Source organism: Anguilla anguilla, chromosome 2, assembly GCF_013347855.1.
Source record: "Anguilla anguilla isolate fAngAng1 chromosome 2, fAngAng1.pri, whole genome shotgun sequence".
Taxonomy (NCBI): Eukaryota; Metazoa; Chordata; class Actinopteri; order Anguilliformes; family Anguillidae; genus Anguilla; species Anguilla anguilla.
The window spans coordinates 36,695,929-36,718,865 of record NC_049202.1 but is presented as its reverse complement, the minus strand read 5'-3'; the positions used below and the strand labels follow the sequence as shown (position 1 = coordinate 36,718,865).

General features: G+C 41.6%; 1 protein-coding gene across 2 annotated transcripts in view; it reads right to left on the bottom strand.

Moving 5' to 3' along the window:
* znf385c (zinc finger protein 385C) overlaps nt 1–22,937 on the bottom strand; it is a 226,451-nt gene that overhangs the window by 173,840 nt on the left and 29,674 nt on the right. Inside the window, exon 1 of one of the 2 annotated variants that reach the window (XM_035407096.1) lies at nt 15,625–15,995. The exons of the other annotated variant lie outside the window; for it this stretch is intronic. Coding sequence (XP_035262987.1) covers nt 15,625–15,673 — 49 coding nt within the window. The 5' untranslated portion in view covers nt 15,674–15,995. Of the gene's footprint in view, nt 1–15,624; nt 15,996–22,937 lie in introns of those variants that run through there. 2 annotated transcript variants of the gene reach the window in all.

The following is a 22,937-nucleotide window of genomic DNA, read 5'->3' as shown; positions in this document are numbered from 1 at the left end:
CAGGACTAATATCTAATAAGCTAGCAACAGTGAAAGCATATCCACTAGCGAATAAAGGTTATATGTCCAACTAATTAGGGTGAGAAAGACTGAAGCTGCTGCATGCTTCATTTGCAAGATATGTACTGTATCATTAATTTGAAGCAAGATTTTGATTTTGTAAGCAAGAAATTTAACTAGCTAATTATATAGCTAACTATTCTGATATCAGCTTATATTTAGAACGTTAACTCATGAGCTACCAGGCAAGAAAATGAATTAGCTGAAAATCTTCAGCGTGCTAGCTGATAAGGATAACATTGATTAAAAATGAAAAGTATATTTGACACTATGAGTTGACAACCTAACAGTGTTGTTAACAATGCACAATGTATTATTGTTTACAAGAAAATGGAAAGTTATTCAGATATTTCAAATTGACATTATATCCAATTCTTTATCTTCCAAATCAATATTTATGTACCTCAAATGTAATATAATTTCAATAATCTCTGGCTGCTACCAGTGTGCAAAGAACTCAGGTGTTTTTCTGTTGATAAAACACAGGCATAAAAGAGTGAATGTTCAGCCGCCCACATTCGAGTATCTCTCATAGCAGAGCGACCCTGCTCTCCTCATCAAGCCTGACCTTTCATTGAGAACAGACCACTTTCAGTGACTTTTTCACTCAGAGAGGAGGGAAGGCCCTCCAAGCCATCTGCTTCTGAAACCCACACATTTCACTTCCCGCCCGTCCATTTTTTTTGTGTGTGTTTTTTTTTTCAGATTGAGGAGGCGATGGAGACGCGTTTGTCCAGTTGTCAGTGCCTTTCCGTGGAATCGGCACTCAACAGTTTCAGCCTCACCAGGCCCCAGCTTGAGCCACCACCTTCTTAGGACAGGGGTCACATGAGCATTGTTAAGACTTTTTTTTGCAACCATTCTCTCACCATTCGCACAATGATGTTGCTAGGCTTTCTTCACTGTTATAAATGCACACAGTATCATACAGTTACAGGAACACAAGCCATATCATACCAACACAGGCATATCTATGGGGACATACAGTGCACACAGACCTCCACATGCCCTTAAAGAGATTTGACTGAATCATGCCCACAGTGTTAGGGTCATGAATAGGTTCCATACAAATATCGTGCACAGTATTCCATTTCTTCACTTCATTGCTGCATGAATCGGTTTCATTCATTGACACATTTAGCACCAATCAGTCCGCTTCACCTCCCCTCCTAAAGCGAGAGCCCTTTCGGTCACAGGTTAACAATGACAAAACGCTCCCCAGAGCCCGACAGCCGAAAGCAAACCACCGCAAACAAACAGCTTCAGAGGGAGCCAAAAGCGCGTTTAAAAAGCGCTCTCCTCTCTCTCGCCCACTCTGCGTGCCGTGTCGGGGGGGGATGTTTTGTGTTCTTGCGTTTGCGCTGGGGGCCTGGGGGGAGGGGGGGGGGGGGGGGGGGGGGGGGGAAGGAAGGAGAGGTGTGTCCGCCTCGCACACTGGCCCTCTGTTGGGCGTTTGGTTACAGAGCCGGGGAGAAGGGCACAGCCGGCCCCTGTGTGCGGACGCCGAACACTGCGGCCAGTGTGAGCGTCGCCAGGCGGGGAGGTGTGAGCGAGGAGCGCACAGGGGCGCGGTTCCCGGGCTCCAGGTTCATTAGCCACTCGATCTCGCTTTAAAGTCCTGCCCAAACAGGGAGGCGCTGACAATCAGATAAATACAGTCAATTAATATGCTGCTGCCTTTAACCGCCGCACACAAGCGTTCATTAAAATGACCTCACATCAGTCTACTGCAAAATGTAATGAATACAGGCTGTGTACACTTCGAGGACTATGTTGTGTTTAGAAGATGAATGTACTGTAAAAACCATAGAGTTCCCAAAAGGTTCTGCGCTAAAAATTATATTAGAAGTATAGCGTGCCACAAATATGAATAAAGAAAGGTAAACGAAACTGCATGATAAATGTACCAGACAGGTCCACTGGAATAATGTGATTCTGGTGCAGCCTTCAGTGTAAAAATTGTGTCCAAACCGCCATCAGCACTGATCCCCACGGAAGCCCTGCTTTCTGTGGAGAGATTACCTCCGCTCCCTTTTTAAACCTCTCGGGCCCACTGCCATTAATGAGTCGTTTGCTTTGACTGCGCGGAGCTCCGAGTCCGTCAGAGGAAGGAGCGGTAGGAGCCCGTTAACAAGACAGTCTGCACTCTCTCTCTCTCTCTCTCCCCTTCCAGCCCCGTGGAGCCTGCCACACAGGGCCCTCCACAACACTCCGAGGGTCTGTTAATGTCACCCTCTTTATGAGGCCGGGGCTAGATTGAGCCGAGGCAGATTTATTTCAGGACGCGGGCCTGGTGAGATCACACCCTTTACAGGTCAGAGGAGGCCTGAGACGAGAGGCCATATCTGTGACTCCTGATGACATTCGAACACGCAAGCGCCGCTGACTGCAGACGCTAAGCTCAACAACTCGCCGCGTGAAGAACTAGCATGCTACCGTCACACTAGCAAACAAGGGAGGAGGCCTGGTCCCTACGAACAGGCTGGAATGTAATGTAGAATAAAATTAAAGCTTTCATAAAAAATAAAAAAAACACCCCACCTGCAGAATCAAGTCTGACATTGATGAGTATGTTAAAATAGCCCACGATTCAGGATAACTGGCAGCTCCAGAACACGACTGGATGAGGAAAAGATCTAAGTGACTTTGGGGCACGGATGGCAGGAGCTTCAGTCACAAAGACTGCTCAACTGGCAAGTGTATCAATAGGAACAGTGACTAAAGTGACATCTGCATTTTGATCTATGGGAAAGACATCAGTAAATAGGGTGAGACATTGTGGTTAAAAGCACACCGTGATGCTCATGCATCAGTGCAATATGTAAGTAAAAACAGAAGAGCAACTCTTCCTCAGGTGACTGAGAATGTCAATGCAGGATGTGATCAGATTGTGTCAGCAAGAACAGTCCATCGACAACTACATAGAGGGGGATAATATAGTAGGGTTACAGTGCATAAACCCCTCATTACAAAGATTAATGCATGTTTGAGAGTTCAGTGCTGCAAAAACCAAAGGCACTGGTCTACAGAGATGCGGAAAAAAAAAAAAAAAATATATATATATATATATATGGTCAGATGAGTCATCCTTCACCATATTCTCGACAAGTTGGTGAGTGCATGAATGGCGTACACAAGAACGGTACACCAAGAGAATGCTTGATCCCGGTGGCTCTGTTATGCTATGGGAACCATTTTTTTGGCATGGTGTGGGTCCACTTGTTCCCTTAGAGGGAAGGGTCACTGCAACAAAGTTATTCTGAGTGAGTGATCACCTTTATCCTATGATGATGATATCTATCCTGATGGGAGTGGTCTCTTCCAGGATGACAATGCCCCCATCCACAGAGCATGAGGGGCCACTGAATGGTTTTACTAAATATGAAAATGATGTGAATCATATGCTATGGCCATCACAGTCTCAAGATCTCAACCCAATTGAACACCTATGGGAGATTTTGGACTGACGTGTTAGACAGCGCTCTCCACCACTATCATCAAAACACCAAATGAGGGAATATCTTTGGGAAGAATGGTGTTACATCCCTCCAGTAGAGTTCCAGAGACTTGAAGAATCTATGCCAAGGCAATTTGTGTTCTGGTGGCTTGTGGTAGCCCAACACCTTATAAGACTTTGTTGGTTTTTCCTTTAATTTGTCATCCGTCTGTGTGTGTGCGTATATATATATATATATATATATACACACACACACACACACAGACACACACTACTGAAGGTTCATCAATCTTTGACTAATGTAGCATGTCTTCCACAAGTTGCTGGCATTGGCTCTTTGACAGCTGCTATCCAATTACATTGGTGCTTATATTAGACTGCTGGCTTCCTATCTTAAAGACACAGGGGATTTTATCCAATAGTTTTCACAAGTTCATCTTACGAGTAATGAGACCTAGTACATGTTCAGACTTGATGTGGTTAGTTTGTATACAAACATTATGCATGCTACCAGTCCAGAGGCTATGCAGTTTTTCCTTTACACTAGAGAGGATCAGACACCACCCACACAACTTTGGGTTGCCACGTCTACTTACAGATACAGGTGAGTTGCTTTTGCCCTGGACTATGCAATATTATTCATGTTCTTGGAGAAAAAGTATGTATATTAAGGAAACCTATTTCTTACCAATATTCCATTCTATTGTCACTTCAGGAATGGATCACAGTTGCTAGATCAAGATCTAGTAACCCTATTAAATTTTACATGGAATATGATTCCAATGATTTTACACCAGGGTGATAAAGAAACGTTTTTGAGTAAAGGTGATGCAAGGAAGGAAGCCTTTACAATTTCCCTTTATTGCAGGGGTTTACATTTGCAATATATGTTGGTGTGTGCAAACATGGCAGTCCCTCATCATTTGGACACGTTGTGTGTTTTTCCCTGCCGTCATTGCCTAGTGTGTCATACCATTAAGAGGGTCATTCAATATAATTCAACATAAGACTCAAAAGGCTTTCTACCTAAAATGCTCTACCTAACAATGTTTAACTCCCAGTAATATAATTTATTTTCTCTCATATGGAGGCAATTCCAACTTACAACTTTGGATCCATATAAATGAGCACAGGACACCAATCCATTAGAGGTGATACTAAATCCCTGGTAGCCAGACATTTTCTTGATCGGCAGAATCACATATGCGTGCTTACTTTCTGTGGTATCGACAGATTGTTAATGAACTGTAGCCAGGGCAAGTTACAACAACAAGAATGCAGATGGATTTTAAATTTGAAGACGTCGCATCCTATCATGGTCTCAGTGAGGATTAAAATCTAGGATGTTTTCTCTTTCTCGAGGCAATTTTTCGGTGTCTGATAAAACCGCAGTGTCTGGCTGCTGTAATGTTATTTTCCTTGTCATCACCCTGGCATTGTCATGGCAATGATCTGTGTGCTCATCCTCCCTCTTATCTACTGTGCATTGACTCATGATTTTTGCTTCCCACATTGATGGAATCCTACATTGATCAATCAAATGATTGGTTGTTTGTGAATGCTCATATCTCATAGTGTAAAGGCGACTGTCTCAGAATCAACTGCTTACTATTCAACTACTTGACTTTGTGCATTTCCTATTCGGAAAGCACTGAGGGTCACATGGCATAAATGTTAGCTTGCTTTCTTCAATCTTCATCTCATAATTTTTGGGGATGTTCCCTTTTTGCCTCATGCAGATGTCTTCTTCCTATAGGTCTCTGAACTCCACGGGGGCTAACACTGGCCTGTACTTGTGAAATTGCCAGCTTCAGGTTTGAAGTACCACTTCAGAGCCTCATAGCACCAAGCTGGGGGCACAAACCAAGACAATGGACCCAATCTGCCCCCTCTGTCCTGGTCTCATGCTCCTACCAAAGCAGCATGTATGGGCAGGTGAAGGAACAAACCCCCTCCCTCTAGCTAACAGCCAGAAACAGAGAGCATTCGGTGACATGGTCTGGTATTGGCTGCACCGATCAATGGAACTCGCTATGCTCCGCGGTATCCCAATACCCAGGAGTGTCAGAAAGCATGATGGGGGCATGTCTTTGCACAGGGACAAGGCCCTGCATGCTCTGCACATCTGTCAGGAACACAACCTACACCCTTTCTCTGGGATGATTGTGAATAGTAAAGGCCACAATTTTGCGGATCGCTTCAGAATTGAGTTCGATAACCCTTCGCTGCTTCCTCAGAGCAGGCTCCAATAGGACTACATTGGGCAATTTTTTCAGCCTTCACTAACCATGATAAATGTATTTTTTTAAACGAGAAACTATCATCTAAGGGTTTGTGGCTTTTAACTGGTGGAAATGGGATGGTGGGAGCTTCATTTCCAGGCAACTAAACTGCTCCCAGATCTCCAACAGAGGCATTCACCTTCCCTTCATTTTCTTACTTTGAAGCAAATTACAATATTAATTCTTCACTTGACTTAATGTGCTTTTTAGAACATGGTACAGCATGAGCAGTGACAGAGGATTGTTCTATGAATAACACTGCCAGTGGAAACTTGCTTTACTGAATTCAAGGGGAAGGACAGACAGGGGCAAAAGTGGGAAACGGGGACGCGTTCACGTCTAAGGTACTGTACGTGTTGGTGCCACCATGTTTCTCTTCCGTTAGTAGAGCCACTGTTTCTTCTAATGGGTACAGAAAAGCAAATACACATAAAATAGGTATCAAACCGAAGGGAAACAAGTCATTTTGGGAGCCCTGGGAAACTCAGCAGAGATAAATCAATTCACCTCTGGAGGAGAGCAACAGTCGTTCAGAACGCTTTCCTCTGAAGTCAGCCAGAGGCACACGGCGAACGAGGGCCGTCGCGAAAAGAGCCTGATTAATAAAAGAGAAGCGCTGAGTCTGCCTGCCGTTGTTCAACTCCCCCCCCCCCCCCCTTTGCTTTTCATTTATTTCTCCACGCTACCACAGGAGGGGACGCGGGACAACGCTGCACTTTGTCTCTTTCCCTCTCTTCACTTGTCGCATTAAAGCAGTGTATTTGAACTTTATTTCCCATTCATTGCATTATTTATAATGTGTTGCTCCCGTACAGCAATACCTCAGCGCAAACTTCGAGGTTGTCTCAGTCGCGGCCAGACAGGCTGTCTGGCGGCGACGCGGAACTGGACCGCCAAGGCTCGGGCAGACCGTTTCCGAAGCTGCCACTGACCTGACCGTCTCCCTCCTCTTCTCTCTCTCTCTCTCTCTCTCTCTCTCTCTCTCGGAGCGGCTTCCTAACGGCAAACGCGCGTCAAAGGCTCTCCGGCTCGCTATCCGAGACAGTGGGAGGCGGGCCTCTGCGGCGAAGCACCTGTGTCCTCCCGGACCTGTCAGAGGCTGTTACTCAGCGCAGGAGGGCGCGCAGGTCCCCCCGCGGGAGTCGCTCTCCCCGTCGGGTTCGGCGTCCCGAAACCTGCAGACCGCCAGCTTGCGCCGTGATGTCACCTTCCACAAAGTCAAAGCGCCATTTATACATGTGGCGCGCGACACGCAGGCGAAAGGGCACACCGCTGGGGAAATGACAGAACACAATTTGAAGCAATTTTTCCAGGCCAAAAATATACATACAGGACACCAGGTCCTGCAGGCCTCCTGCCATCTTCCTATAATTTTGCAGTAATTTGGATAACAGTTGAAGAACTGAATAAGGTTTTGCTGAGTTTAAAAAAATATATATAATACGCAACAATTATGTTCAATCTGACTGTGCCAGTTACACAGTGGTTCTGGTAGTAACAGTAGCAGCTCAGCTGCTGAACCGCAGAGTGAAAGGAAGGGGCGGCTGACTGCACACGCTAGCGAGCACACATCTGAACTCAAAGAGCACACTGCAGCAATTACGTGGGCCAAAAACCACATCGGGGGATTCTATACTAGGAGAAAATGGTTTATTTTTTTTTTTTGGATGTTTGCAAGTTTCATTTTATCCAAAATAGAACAGGCCAAAATTAGCAGAACATTTTTTGGCATTTTTGCTGGTAAACAGATACATCCAAAAGCACAGCTCGGGTGTAAGCGTCGAACCATTACAGGGAGTTGAGGAGCAGAGAGTGTTGCTTATCACTTGCTTCACCTAATAGAATTTACACCAGAACATTACGAGGACAAAATTTCCTTAAAGGTGTAGTGGATGGTGGGAGGTGGGGTGGGGCTTTTGGACTGGAAAAAAAACTGTACAATGCAGAAGCAGCTCATGGGGTCTGGAAGAAAGGAGGCAAGCTTTTTATCCCTGTTTTTTTAAGCCGAGGTTCTGCCCAGGTTCGCGTCTAACTGGCGGTACTAGTGCTGCCCCATTTTTCTACTATCCTAATGTATACAGAGCCTCTCATTCAGTTGGCCAAATAGCACTTAATACAAGACACTAGTGGTAGCCTCGTAGCCATCTGATTGGTCATAGCACTCGGCTACTGCTCTCACCACAAAGGCAAATCTGAAATGGAGCATACTATCAACCAGGACAACATTATCTACGGTCTCAGTGCAAATCAGCTGAAAGACACTATACTGTAACTGGCTACAGCAAAAAAGCTGTATTGTGACTCACCCATTACTTGTAGCAGAATACCGAGGCCAACAAAATAACTTCTCTAGTACTGATCTGGTAACCCACTTCATTTTGGTATATGCGCCTGTGTTGAAAGATCTTGACCCTCCATCTTCTGATGACTTTATGATATCCAGTTTAGATCTGCCCTCGTTTTAAATTCTGCTGGTCAAATAGCAATTTGTTTAATTAATTCCCAAACAAATCTTCTAGAGTCACTGAATCCGCCGCGGGAGGAAAAATGTGCGAGTTAGTTTTGTATAGCCTCACTAGGGACAGCTAGTAGGCTAGTGCTGCTTCTAAAGATCCCTGCACCACGATAAATCACAATACATTAATGGATGGATATTACTACAAATAACATCAACTATGCCTTCGACTGGCCTGGCAGTTTAGCTACTTTATCTACTGTATCTTCAAGAAAACAAGATTTTTCTTTAGCTAACGTGTATGGAGGACTAAACATGCCAAAATGAAATAGCTGAATAAATAAATATGGAATTATATAAATAAATGAACAGACATGTAAATAATTATATTAATACTTCATTTTATTTTGAAATAATTAAATAATTCAGACACGTGTGAGTATGTCCTGCCACAATCATGCGACAGGAAATCTGAACCATTTTGAAAAGTCTCATTATGAAACGATAAAAGGAGTTTCGGAAATAAAAAGCCTATTTGGAAATAAGTCAATCGAGAAGTCGCTATGAAAAGAAAAAAGCCATTCGAGTATTACATTATTTACCAATTACTTTATTTAAATATTTATCTATTTCATTCCATATTTAATTTAATTTATTTAATTATTTCATTTTGGCAAATCCGCCATAAACATTAGCGAGCTCACCCAGTTTACCTTTTGCTATGCTGATTTTACTAAATAAAAAAATGTAATTGATCTAAAAATGTCTAGCTGCCCTAATTAAAAAAACAAGTTGAATTAAATAATATAATATTAAAGAATTTTATGACAATTCTGCTACTCATTATCTCTGTCGTTATTACTGATTTCTTGGTAGCCACCCCTTAATATTAGAAAGGAGAGACTCATATATTTAACTGACGGTAGTGTTGTTCAATCTACTATAAGTCCTAGCATGGTTGCTATTTTTGGAAACTATGATTGGACGAAAGCACTTCCTCTTCTCATGTGACTTTTCACAATAAAAATATTACAAAACGAAAAACAAAAAAAACTGGAGCTTCTGTCTTTGATACATATGTATAATGGATGACTAGCTCCTCTGAGTTAAGTTTGAGACTGCCCGAGGTGCAGGTTCACACTATTTCCCTTTCAGGCCAATAAAGGTCACTGTTTCTGCCACAATTAATAACTAAAACTAACTACGCTTAATTCTCACATGGAGTTTTTAAAATACATTTTTCATTTTGAGGAGGCAGAGCCTCCTTTGCCTACCTGGAGGAACCTCCACTGACACAATGGGATATCCAATCGCAAAGTGAAAACATTAGAATACATGGCACACAGAATAAAAGAATATATGGTATATAGAATCACTAAAAGAAAATTCTCTAAAATAACACAAGAATTTCCACGTATGCAGCCTTTGAATTTAAATTAGATCAGTAACCTCCCGAAAGAATATGCAGCAGGTAGAGAACACATAGCTAACTGAAGAGAAGTGATTGGGAATAAAACTTTGGTTTCAACATTCTGGCTGTAAGAAATGGCCAGCTGTACAAAGAGCATTTCGGCAGATAAAGAAGAGATCTTCCTCTTCCCAAAGCCGAAGGTTTTTTTAATCAGTGGTACCCTCTTCCCCAGACAGGAACAGAGTATACCTGTTTAACTGAGGAAGTCCATCAATCAAATTGACTCCTTTTTAATGCAGAGCGCTTTGAGCCCCCAGGATCATAGGATTTGCTCAAGGATAAAGGTAAGCTTCTGAAACCGCACTCGCACATATCTGGAGATGACATTACGGTGACATCACACTTTAACATCACCCCTGTCGCAACTGTGTTACGCGTGCGATGGGTGAGCGGTGCAGTACCGTAAAATAAGTGTGTTTGGATGGGGAATCTGTACACTGTTACGCCTCTCAGCTGTACAAGGTCGACTGACCCCGGATCCCAGTCCAAAGGTAAGTCTTATGACGAATAAATGAAAAGATTCACAATCGACCGAAAAAAAGGCAATAGCTAAAAAAAAAAAAAACCCTCTCCAAATGCCAGATTATTATTGGGGATTGTAGCTCAGAGATAGCAGCGGGAAAGGGACGGAAGGTTGACTGGCTCTTATTCTCCGGAGTCACGGGCGAGATGAATCCTTCAATCTGAAATAAGCCTTTTAAATCATGGAGGGAAACTCTGGGAGAAAGTCACAGTTCTAAATCGATACGATGAAATAGCTTTCTTGCATCCTGGTGTTGAAATCCTGCGCCAGGGCTGACAAGGCAACTTCGCAGTCAGTAGCCCTCCCCCTTCTCGGATAATACCATGCCCATCATTCCATGGCTAGCAGCAGCAGAGAATATCAATGCCGAGGGGTCCCTGGCACCCGGAGGGCTGAGCTGAGGAGCCTGGCGCAAAGGCAACATCCCTGGATCCACGCCAGGGCTTCCCTGCTACTGATTAAGGCAACAAGCTGGGGTCTAAGTGGGAGGGATGAGGCTGATTTACACTCCCGTTCAGTTTTTTAGCAGCATAATGAAGACTTTTACGCTCCCAACACTACATTTCCCACAATACCACAATGAATTCAGCGCTGACAAATGGGACATTGCTCTATTGCACTTTCTTAACCAATTCCTTGGGCCCCATTAGTGTCAGGTTCTTTATTTAGTTTTGACATGCACCTTTTTCTCAGTAATTTTCTTCCCTGGCCTGGATGCAAAACAGTTCTCATTCATCATCTGCCCATCATCTGCCCAAAATGTCTCCAATATCAGGGGGCAAAATAATTGCGTTATCATACCTCACAGCACTTCAAAATACAGACCCCCAAATCTCCTTAAGAAAACGACAAATTCCAAGTCTTCAAATAAGTAGTTCTGAAGGGCTGCCAGCTTTTTGTCAAATGGAAGTCTGATTAAATATTAATTGTTTTTTCAATTAACAATTAGCACTAACAGCAGTTCTGCTGACTACAGAGTTTTGATGTGGAGATGTCCGGTTGACTGGTAGCACAGCAGCACTACCTCCACCAGGGTAAATAAGCCTGTCTTCTCGTAATGGATTCTGGCCCAGAAGGGGGGGGGGGTGGCTTTTCAGAATGGTTTAATTCAGAGATGGGGCTCTCTTCTCAGGAGAATGCATGGGAGGCATTTAGCCATGCTGGATATACTTAATATGTCATCCTACAGAGAGGAAGTGTTCTCAAGGTTGGTCATGGGCAGGGGCATGCGGTCATAGGTGCCAATTTAATGAACTAGAAAAATTTTACCCAAAAAGTTTTACCCAAATACAATAATAATTAGATTTTTTTTAATGCTTGTAGAATATGTATGTATATGACATAACTTGACTGGCTAGAGTTGCCGAGTGGCCCACATTGCCATGTCAGAAGCCTGGGGTTACATTTTAACTAGTGGGGGCACTAGTCATTGAATGGATTGTCCAGTTAATATAATTCACTATTATTCTAGGCACGTCTAGCAGACATCTAGTGAAAAATGGCATCTAAGCAGTAGCTATGCCTGAAGTAGTCGGGCTGGTCTGGCTGGCTGATAAACCCACTTCATGTCTGTAAACAAAAGAGGAGGCTCCCGCAACCTGGGGGCAAAAAGTGTGTCACCCTGGTAGGCTATCATAATGTGGCAAACTTGATCATCAACATATTTAATGTACTAAGTACACCCTGTGTTTCTGGTTTATTTATCTTTGCAAAGCTAGAAAATATATAGCGTTGAAGTCATATTAAAACTTCTTTTTGGAACTTTTCTCTTGTGAGCTAGCCTATCTAGCTGTAATTATGTTATAAATGAGTACAAGTTAACCGTCATTAACTGTCAATTCTTGATCAGCAGCAAGTTAACTCAAATTTTAACATTATGTCAACTCAACAAAGTTTGAACAGATATAACTCATTAACCAAAACTGAGCTGATGACAATAATAACTTTGATTGTCTGTTTGAAATGGATTGAGTGTAACTTTTGTTAATGATAACATTTGGCCAGAGTCTACAGTCTGCCTATAGGCCACTTAACACACAAACAAAAGTGGAGCAGCTGAAAACAATCATTTCAGTAAATTGCCTGTGTGAAATGATGCGTTTATAACACAGTACTTAAAGCCTATCCTTAAGCATGTAACCTACTTTACTTTTTTGGCCAGAGTAGAAACTGCACTAGCACCACCAGCAGGGGCTTTCGTTGAGAGTGGATGGCGGTTTGAGCTACCAAGTTCGTTCAGATGGACGTAATTTTTTTTTTTTTTTTTTTTACTTCATCCAATGTCCTCCTCACCTAGATTTCTATACAGGTGTTCTGGTGAATTCAGTGCCTCTATTTCCCCTGCATATAATTAACAACAGGGTATTTGCTGAGAAATAATACTATTAACGACAAAGCAATAGCAATAATACTTAGCAAATTTTTTTGGCAGAATTTAGAGAGAATTCCAACTGCACTCTCCAACAAGTCTCTCTGAATGACAGGGCGATAAGAACGGCATCGTTCTTGTTCATAGTAGCCATCCTTGCATCATTATTCACTGATTTACATTTGCTACTGTACCATATCGGTTTAATCGTTAAAATTCTTTTTAGATATAGTGACACAATTACAAAAAAAAAAAAAAAAAACCACAAACCATGAAAATCATAGGACATAGCAACCATTGATTTGAAATCAGTAGCCTACATGCAAAGTACCTGGGGAATATGCATGGGAAACGGACGCTGAATTCAGCAACACGCCAGGACCTGGGCGTGTCGAGAATCATTGTTTTTATTATTGCTACCCGCAATCATAAATTCCCACCTCCCCCCACCCTGGCATTCACTAATCTCTTTTCTTTGGCACCCCCATGACAAGCAGATTTGTAAACCCTGCGCACGCCCCGGGGACAGGGGCATAATTAAATGCTGACTAAATGACTGGGCAAGCTGGTGGCACACAGGGCTGCTTTTGTTGCCCCAGGTGAGGCAGCTGCCCCGGTCACAGGGGCATTCTCTTACTTTGCCTTGCAGCATTTAGAACAGAGCCCTTCTACTGGCAGCCCTAACACAGGGCCTTCACACTCACCCTTCAGAGCTGCAATCATGTCCAGCCCTGGACATTTCAAATGGCAGTCTGAAGAACTGCACTTCCTTTAGCTGGATAGATCAAGTGAATTCATTATTTAACAAGTTGTCAGTACACACAGCAACCCCTCTTACACAATACATAAATTGTGGAAACTTCTAAATTCTCAAACTTTTACCCAAAATTACAGTCATAGCAGCACTGAAAAAAACATTTTTATTTCCTCCACCTAAACACTTTCATGGCGTGCAATTGGTCGTTTTTCCCCCACATAGAACGGCAGAAGATTGGTCAGTGGTCCCAAAGCAAAAACAAATAACACCGTAGCTAAGACTGTGCCGCCGGTTGACAGTTGTTGAAATGTTCCTAGTAGCCGTCACTAGCAAACAGATTTAGACTTGCGCAGTGTGGGTCTATGGGACAGGGTCCCGACAGGTGATGGACGATGCAAAGTGATGAGGAAATGCAGCCTGTCAACACTTACCCACACAAATCATGGTACGCACTTCTTACACTGCTCTAAATCTCGGTATCATGTGTACCAGGGAGCTCAGGCACAAACGACTCCTCTGCTTTTGATATAACTGTCATTCGGGAACCTCTGACCCCCCGAAAAGCAATAAGGATATAAATAATCATTTCATAGTTGCAACAGTCTGCACGCAAGTCCTGTAAATTCTGTTACAGTATTGTATACATAGCACAACTGCAAATACCCTCCCTAAGCTCTGGCCCTTCGCTAATGTCAGTGAAACTGAAAATCGACAGGCTTGAGACTGACCTGTCCAACTTCACTAATGTTTTCTTGAATTTCAATCATTTCACCAGCTAGAAGCAGACTTTCTAAAATTGCAGTAACAGCAAAATTGTCAAAATCCGTTGCCTGTATTTTCAGGCCAGACCTACATAAACATGAATTAAATATTACCAAAGCACTGATATGTGAAACAGACTCTTCTTCAAAGCCATACTCTTGTTTCTCAAGAAATATTTGCCAATTTCCCTCACTCATGAAGACTTTGTCAAAAGATAATTGGCACAATCACAAGATGTGACAGTCAGAAAGAACATTGGGACTACAGTGAGCTTATTTTGAAAGATGCAGCTACTTAATTTGTAAATTTATTACAAAACACAATCTCAAGCAACGTATCATAAAAATTCTACTTGCAGGATTTAACCAATAAATACCAGTAAAGTATCAAATAAATCAACAAACAAATATTTTTGAATATCCAAAGACCAGTTGTTGTTCCTCACTCTCAAACCCCTTTCTGCTCTGCTAAGATAATGAAACAGCCTACATTGTAAATGCTTCATTAAGTTGTACATGTGCGTGGGCATACAGCATGCCTGTCTAACAAATGTATGTACTCACAACTAGCTCTAAGCCACAGCCCCTTCACCAGCCACTCAGTTATTCTTCAATACGTTTCACCTATACCAGTTTGAATTTACTATTTTGTACTCATTTAATCGCAATGTTGTACGGTACAAGACAAAGACGCGCGGGCGCGTGTGTGTGCGTGCTTGTGTTTCAAATTGTCAAAATGGGCAACTTGTTATAAAGACCACAAGAAACACATGGCCAACAAAAAACCTGCACATCGGCTTCAGATAAGCTCTTACCTTCCCCTGTCAGTTGTGTGAAATGCGTAAGAACAGGCCAGTTAAATTTTCAATGAAAGCGCATTTTAAAAATATTATCAATGTGGAGTACATAATTTCATGTCCTGCAACAGCATGTGGCTATGAACTGAAACAATGAATCTTGTTTCTAGAAATTCGCCGTGCACACGAGCTCGTCAGAGTACAAGTTCATAAGAATAACACGACTAAGGCTGGGCTAAAGTTTCACCATGCATGCACAGTAGTTTAAGAGACCTGCATACACAGCACTGCAGACCGCTGTATTAAAAGAACATTCTCTACAATAATGTTCGTTAAATTAGCGTTTATTCAGACTCGTTAAATAACACACCTGACAACCTGCATGTCAAGTTGACAACGTCAAAAAAGTCGGTGTTTATCGTACAGGATAATTTTCTGAGGCATCACTAAGCATAAATGTATGATTTTGTAAATATTCGAGAGGGACCACTGCATTAGACGTCCATCAATATGCTCTTCATTGTATCATGAAGGGAACAGGCATATTTGATAATCCATCTAGGCTATAAAAGCGGTGTTTTTCGTTGCGAGGAAGAAACTTGTTCTTGGAATAAAATACACTGGCAACCCTCATATCTTATTTCACTTGGCATATTTAATGTTCAAGCCTAAAGTATTTCATTTCACACCTACCTGTCCCGATTCGTTTCTGAATTTCTCCGTGGTCGTCTGTACCCAACATTTCTTTCGCAGCCGTGTGACAGAACTGAACTGCTACAGCTGAGCGCCGGGCTCGCGCTTTCGAAATCCTGCCGATCACGCGCGCTACCCCCTTTTCCACGGTAATGCGCAACTGAAGGGATCTCTACCGACATCAGGAAAGCGATCGCATAGGCTAGTGTAGGGCAGAGAACAGTTCCATTCCTTGACGCTCGCGTTTACAGTTCCTTAAAATAAAAAAGGTTTACGCGTCAGAGCTTCATTGTTTTGCTTGGATGGTACCCTGTTTTAAAATCATCCGACATATACGAAGTGGTAGTGCACTCTCCAGGCCTATCTTAATTAGGAAATAGAATATTCTTTTTATAACATTGATATTAAGTGTCAACGCAACAATTCAGCTGTATCTCTGTGACCCCCTCAGATCAAATTAATTCATGGGCTAAACTATGTGCTGGCGCGTGGAGACAGCATGCATTCTTTTGGCAGTGGCCAGATGAACGTTGTTTAGACTGATACTCTGGTGTAAATTATAGACCGTGTCAAATGTGTCAGTGCAGGAAGAGTAATATCACTGAAACACATTTGTAGTGTGCTGACTGAGTGAGCCCATCAATTAAACATTGGACAAAACAGCCTACACTAAATATCCTTTTCACCATACCCTATAGTGAAAAAATGTGGATGGATACAAGTAATCCACTATCGATTAAGTTATCCTATTTGATTGGATACTGAATCCAGCGAGCTACACCAAATACCAGTGACTGACAGTGATCAAATGAACCATTACTCGAGTAAAGAGAATTGTAGCTTTGTGATTAATAAAATATGAACTTACGGTTGGTAAATATATTAATTAAAACGCTGAAACGGGCGACTGGAGGATAGCTATAAGAAGCCTACAACATGGATAAACATATTTAATAATCTCCTATAAGCAATCGGTTACGACAGAGCGACAGTGTCTTTCCAGTAAATAATGTTCCCATAAACCAGCTTATTAAGTATTTAGTGTCACCATTAAATTAGCAGAATCAATCGGTGTTCATTTACAAACAAGCATCGATATCACTCATTTAGTATACTGTTATACATGATGTATTCGAAGGCAGAGGAAAATGACGAGATAAATCAGGGTCCCAAGCCAATATATTAAATCCTATCGCAGGCTCTAGTTGCCATGAAGGCCAGTCGCATCCTCATTAAAATTTTTGGTTCGCATTCAGTTGCGAATGTCTCAGGGTCACTTTGAGCACGCCGATCCGAGCGCATAAGCGTGGTCCAGCGTGCACAAGGCAGCTGTCAGGCAGACATTGATGGATGCGCTGTGGAAACATACTTGGAGTTCGAGCTATGTCCTTCCCTGCAAGTACTTTGGCACCCTGCTCAACCAACGGGAAGGCTCATAAAAATAAATTCTGAGTGTACACAGCAACCTAAGAGGGTGTAAGATAATACTCTCCATCAAAGGTCCTTCTGCCGCAAAACTGTTTTCATTATGCGATTTATTTGGCTAAACATACTGGTATTATAAGGAGCGGGAGTATTTATCTTGAAATAACACGAATACCACGTGCCAGTTATTGCCTTATGTATAGTTACCATAAGTATATCCTGCCCTTCTGGGCAGATTTTTGGTTGTATTCCCAATTGCTCTGATCTGCATCTGGCTCTGTGGTGGGTAAAATGCCAACAGACACTATACTATTACAGATGTCATACTCAATCTGTCAAAAAGGGAACTACGTTGGTATACTAAGTTAACGCAAATGAACACAAAGTCAGGCAACAATTTAAACCGAACGCTCTTTGCTCATTTACAGACAAATTGATATACATTTACTAGTCATAATTCTGCATTTTATTTTATTATTGTTAGTGTTCACATTAATGAGTTTGACTGTTTTGGACAAGGGCTGGTGACCACTAATTTACACAACTCTGCACCAACTTCTTGGGCACCTGTGTGTAAACACATTATGCAATGCTCAGCACAATAGATAACTGTATTATAAGGCATTATGCATAGAGATTAATACAGTTATCACTATTTGCAATCTGTACAGTAAAAACATATATATTACATCCAGTAATCAATGGTTGTAAATTATTAATAGGCATATTGCAGCCTAGGCCCTTCTTTTAATGATGTTTTCGTCTGAGCATGTGAAATGCTATATCCTGTTGAAAACACTAAAAGGCACACAAAAAACAGTTAACCGGTTAGTTGCTTCAAAATCATGCGTGAGATGCTGCCATTAAAAGCAGACTAATGCAAAACCAGAGGTTTAGCATACTGTACTGTTGATAGGTTTCATAGGAACTCAAATATTGCCTATTCTAAAATCAGGACTATTCACATTCATATACCTTAGTATCGACAATTAAATTCAAAAGTATTGGGACAGCAAAACAATTTTTGTTGTTTTGGCTCTATACTCGAGCACACTGGATTTGAAATAAAACAACAAATATGGGTGTCCCTTTTTATACATAGCCCCCTCATTGTTGGGGAGCAAAATGAAATGGAAAATTGGCTGGTCAGCAGTTTCTTGACCAGCTGTGTGTCTTTGCATCATTAGCTTTTGCACATGACAGTTAACAAAAGGTCTACAGCTGATTCTTGTTGTGGAATTTGCATTTGAAACCTTTTGCTGTTGTATCTCAATATGAGGACAAAAGAAGTGTTAATGCCATCATGAAGGTGAATAACATGAATAAATTGATCAGAGACCAAATCAACTGTTTGATTCATTGTTAGGAAGCAGGAACCCACTGGTGAGCTCAGCAATTGCAAACAACCTGGTAGACCACAGAAGACTACTGTGGATGACCAAAGAACACTAAGAAAAGAAAAGCCCCTTCTCAACTGTCAAACAGATCAAGAACACTCTCCACTCTCAAGAACACTGATGCAAAGAGAAAAGTATTGAGAAAGAAAGGAACTGTTCATGATCCAAAGCACCCCGCTCATCAGCAAAATGTGTTGAAGGTAGTGTTATGGCTTGGCCATGTACGGCTGCCACTGGAACAGGCTCACTTGTCTTCATTGATGAAGCGACTGCTGACGGCAGCAGGATGAATTATGAAGTGTACAGATCTAATCAAATGCTCCAAAACTCACTGAATGGCGCTTCACCTTGTAGCAGGACAATGACCCCAAACATACTGCTGAAGCAAGCAAGGATTTTTTTCAGAGCCAAAAAGCAGGATGTTCTTGACTGGTCAAGTTAATCACTCATCCTGAATCCAATTGAACATGCGTTTCACTTGCTTAAGACAAGACTGAAGGCAAACACCCCAGAAACAAACGAACACTGAAAATGGCTGCAGTACAAGCCTGGCAGAGCATCACCAGGGAAGATACCCAGTCTCGGGTGATGTCTATGGGATGCAGACTTCTAGCAGTCATCAAATTTAAAAACAAGTACCTAATATGATGACTATTTCAGCATTCCAGATCTCTTGTTTTCCTTATGTTAATTCAAGTCTGCTTTTCGTGGTGTCCCACATGAAATTGGCTCTTTTATAGTACACTACATGGCCAAAAGTATGTGGACACCTGACATCCAATATCTCATACAAAATTATGGGCATTAATATAGAGTTGGTCCACCCCTTTGATACTATAGCAATCTCCCATCCTCTGGAAAGGCTATACATTAGATGTTGGAGCATTGCTGCAGAGATTTGCTTCCATTCAGCCAGAAGAACATTAGTGAGGTTGGTACTGATTAGTTGAATAGGCCTGGCTCGTAGTTGGACTTTCCAACTGATCATAAAGATGTTGGATGGGGTTGAGGTCAGGGCTCTGAGCAGGCCAGTCAAGTTCTTCCACACTGTTCTCGACAAAACCATTTCTATACGGTCCTTTCTGTGTGCCTAGGGGCATTGTCATACTGAAACAGGAAAGCGCCTTGCCCAAAATGATGGGGAAGAAGAACAGAATTGTCTAGAATGTGATTATATACAGTATAATTAAGGTTTGCCTTCACTAGAACTAAGGGTTCTAGCCCAAACCATGAAAAACAGCCCTCGACGTCCGGATACTTTTGGACATATGGAGTACTTATCAAGCTGTTTGATACAATTACATTGCATGTACAAACACAAATCAACAGCTTAGTTGCATTTAAAGTAATGCATTTTTGGTGGCTGGCAGACATTATCAGGAGTTTTTAAGCCGAGTCCATCATGCCTCACAATTCTAATTCAGTGTAATAAAAACGTAGCTTATCTTTTAAAAAGCCCTCCTTTTCGATTCCAATTTACCTGGTTGCCATGGCAACAGTCTTTGAAGCATGCACACAGTCTCTATTCACCGTTGGCTTTAAAATTCACCCCTAAATGGAGCATTTAAAAGACGTGAAGACTGAAGCATAAAAGCAGAAAGAAAGAAAAATAATAATTACGTTTTTTGGTTGGTGATTAAGTCCTGAGTGAAGACGTATAAAGTGGAATGAACACTGCTGTGCGACAACAGAATGGATGAAAGACGTGGGCCCATGCAGTGTTATCCATTATGTTCTATAAACCTTTCATGTAGCATTATATGCTATCGTCTATGAATATGCTGAGTTCTAGGCATCTTTCATGTAGTGTAATATGTTGTCTACTACAGATATTCCATGCAGTACTACAGTATGTTTTGGTTTATGTTGTGTTCTACGTGCCTTTCATGCAAGTGTTTAATTCTACAAACCTTCTTTGTAGATTTATATTAAAGCACCCGCATACACGCACGCACACACAAACGTGTAGGTTGGCCAAGAAAGACAACTGCAGTTGACCACAGATGAATCCTAAGACCTGTGCAGAAAAACCCAAAAACAATGGTCAGTGACATCACCAGCAGCTCCAGAGGGCAGGGGGAAATTATCACAAGCCACCATATACAGAAGATTTCGAGAGCAAAATTCAAGAGGCTACACTGCAAAATGCAAACCTCTCATTAGCAGCCAGAATCAAAAAGCCAGATTAGAATTTGCAAACAAATTCAGACATGAGTCAGAAGAGTTCCGGAACAAAGTTCCTTGGACAGATGAGATCAAAATAAACCTTTATCAAAGCAAAGGAATGCCAAAAGTATAGAGAAAGGAAGGAATGGACCATGATCCAAATCATACCACCTCATCTGTGAAATCATCTGTGAGGCAGTGTCATGGCTTGGGCATGTATGGCTGCTTCTGGAGCAGGCTCACACGTTTTTCTTGGTGATATAACTGAGGATGGCAGAAGCAGCATGAATTCGGAAGTGTACAGACAGATATTGTTTGGCCATGTACAAATAAATTCCTCCCACCTCATTGGCCAGTACTTAATCCTGCAGAAAGACAATGATCCACAACAGACTGCCCATGCAACCAAAGCATTCATCAATGGCGAAAAAGTGGAAAGTTTTGGACTGGCTTAGTCAGTCACCTGATTTCAATCCAATCAAGCATGCATTTCACTTGCTGCAGTGGAGGCTAAAGACAAAAAAAATGGGGGGACAGCAGTTTCTGTAAAATGGTAAAACACATACGCATATAAATATCATAAAATGAAAGATGACAATCGGCACTGTGGCCCATATTCATCCTTTTATCTTAAAGCCAAATGCCTTAAGCATATAATAAAGATGATACATTTTACTCTACCATTACCATACTTTTGGGGGGCACTATGTAATCACAACTAATGCACACGGTTAGGCATGACAAGCAGGGGGGGAGGGACTGCAATCCCTTTCACAGAGACTACAGTACATTGATCATATATCACTGCTTGCACTGTCATTACTTTTATACCTAGCAAGAACTTCTATATCTGCCATGCTTATTTCAATGATCAGTAATACTGAACGGCACTTTTGATGTTATGCAGTGATATTTTTATTGAGAACAGTCTTAGCTGTTACTATATTATTTGTTATAGCAAGATTGGAGCAACATATGGCCCAATCAGCAAACATGACCAGATCTATCTGTTTGATAATGCGTCTTCCATAAATATTCCATGCAGTGACATAGGTTGTGTTTGACAAGATGGCTCTCATAACTATCTGACAGACTGTCGTGCCCAATGCATTCTACTATAACTCCAATAGAAGATATTGGCCAGTCTTTTTCACAGTGTATATCATGGCAAATATGAAGATAACTCCTGTGCAGTCAGCCATCTTCAGCACAATCATTGAAAATGGTATGATTGTTGGCTCCACAAACAGAAAATGGATTGTCTGTAGAAAAAAATAAGAATCAATTTCACATTTGTTCGTGGACCAATACTGAAAGCTCATTGCAAGCTGTTACAGGAGTATGATCTGTAAAGTCTGACTATTACAGTATCTGGGTTTTGAAACATTTAGCTTTGATGAGATTCTATGCATTAAGAGGTTTAATGGATTATAATTATAAAAGATGTTCTTCCTTATACTGTATGGCCCACTAAAAAGATAAATTTGCTGTTTTTTATTTAAATATACATAGTGCAGAAGTATTGCTCAACAGTTTGTTTTCTTTTTTCCCACCTCCCTTTACTTTTCAGACCTTTTACAACATATCACCAAAATCTAAAATAGACTTCAGCATTTTATAAACTCATACCAGAGATAACACATCTCTCATTCCCCATTTGAGATGTGCCACTGGCCTTCATAGTTGCCACATCTCTAGAGAGAAATGAGAAAGCTTCACAAAGTGCTGCTCTCTCACAGTCACGCGTAATGCTTTGGCTGGACGACTTGAGCTTTTTGTTGAGATGGCTGGAATTGAGTGTACGGCAAGATTAATGGCATAAATGTGCTCTCGTTAGGGGATGACCAGCGCATCAATTTCATTTTTCCATCTTTTATATTCCCTTATCCCTTATTGGAACCATGTAATCTTCTGTCCTGGTTCAGAACCAGTGTAAAGTTTGAGGTCAAAAATACTTATTTTTATTCATTTATTGTTTTTATTAACCTTTATTTATACAGGATAGGTTGACTCAGCCTTGTGAATGCCCACCCAAAAATAGTCTAACTTGTCTTTGGATTGTGGGAGGAAACTGGAGTGCCCAAAGGAAACCCACACAGGCACTGGGAGAACATGCAAATTCCACACAGAAAGGCTCGATCAGGGCGCCACCAACTTTTAATTATAAGTAATGATGAGATTTACAAATAAACTAATTGCATTATACTCACCAATGGCCAAGTAACTGCTCTGAGAACATGTACAAATTAGCCACTGCCCCAACCCAACCAGCAAACCTTAAATATACCAAACTAAACTGAACCCTTTTCACAAGCCTTCTGATCA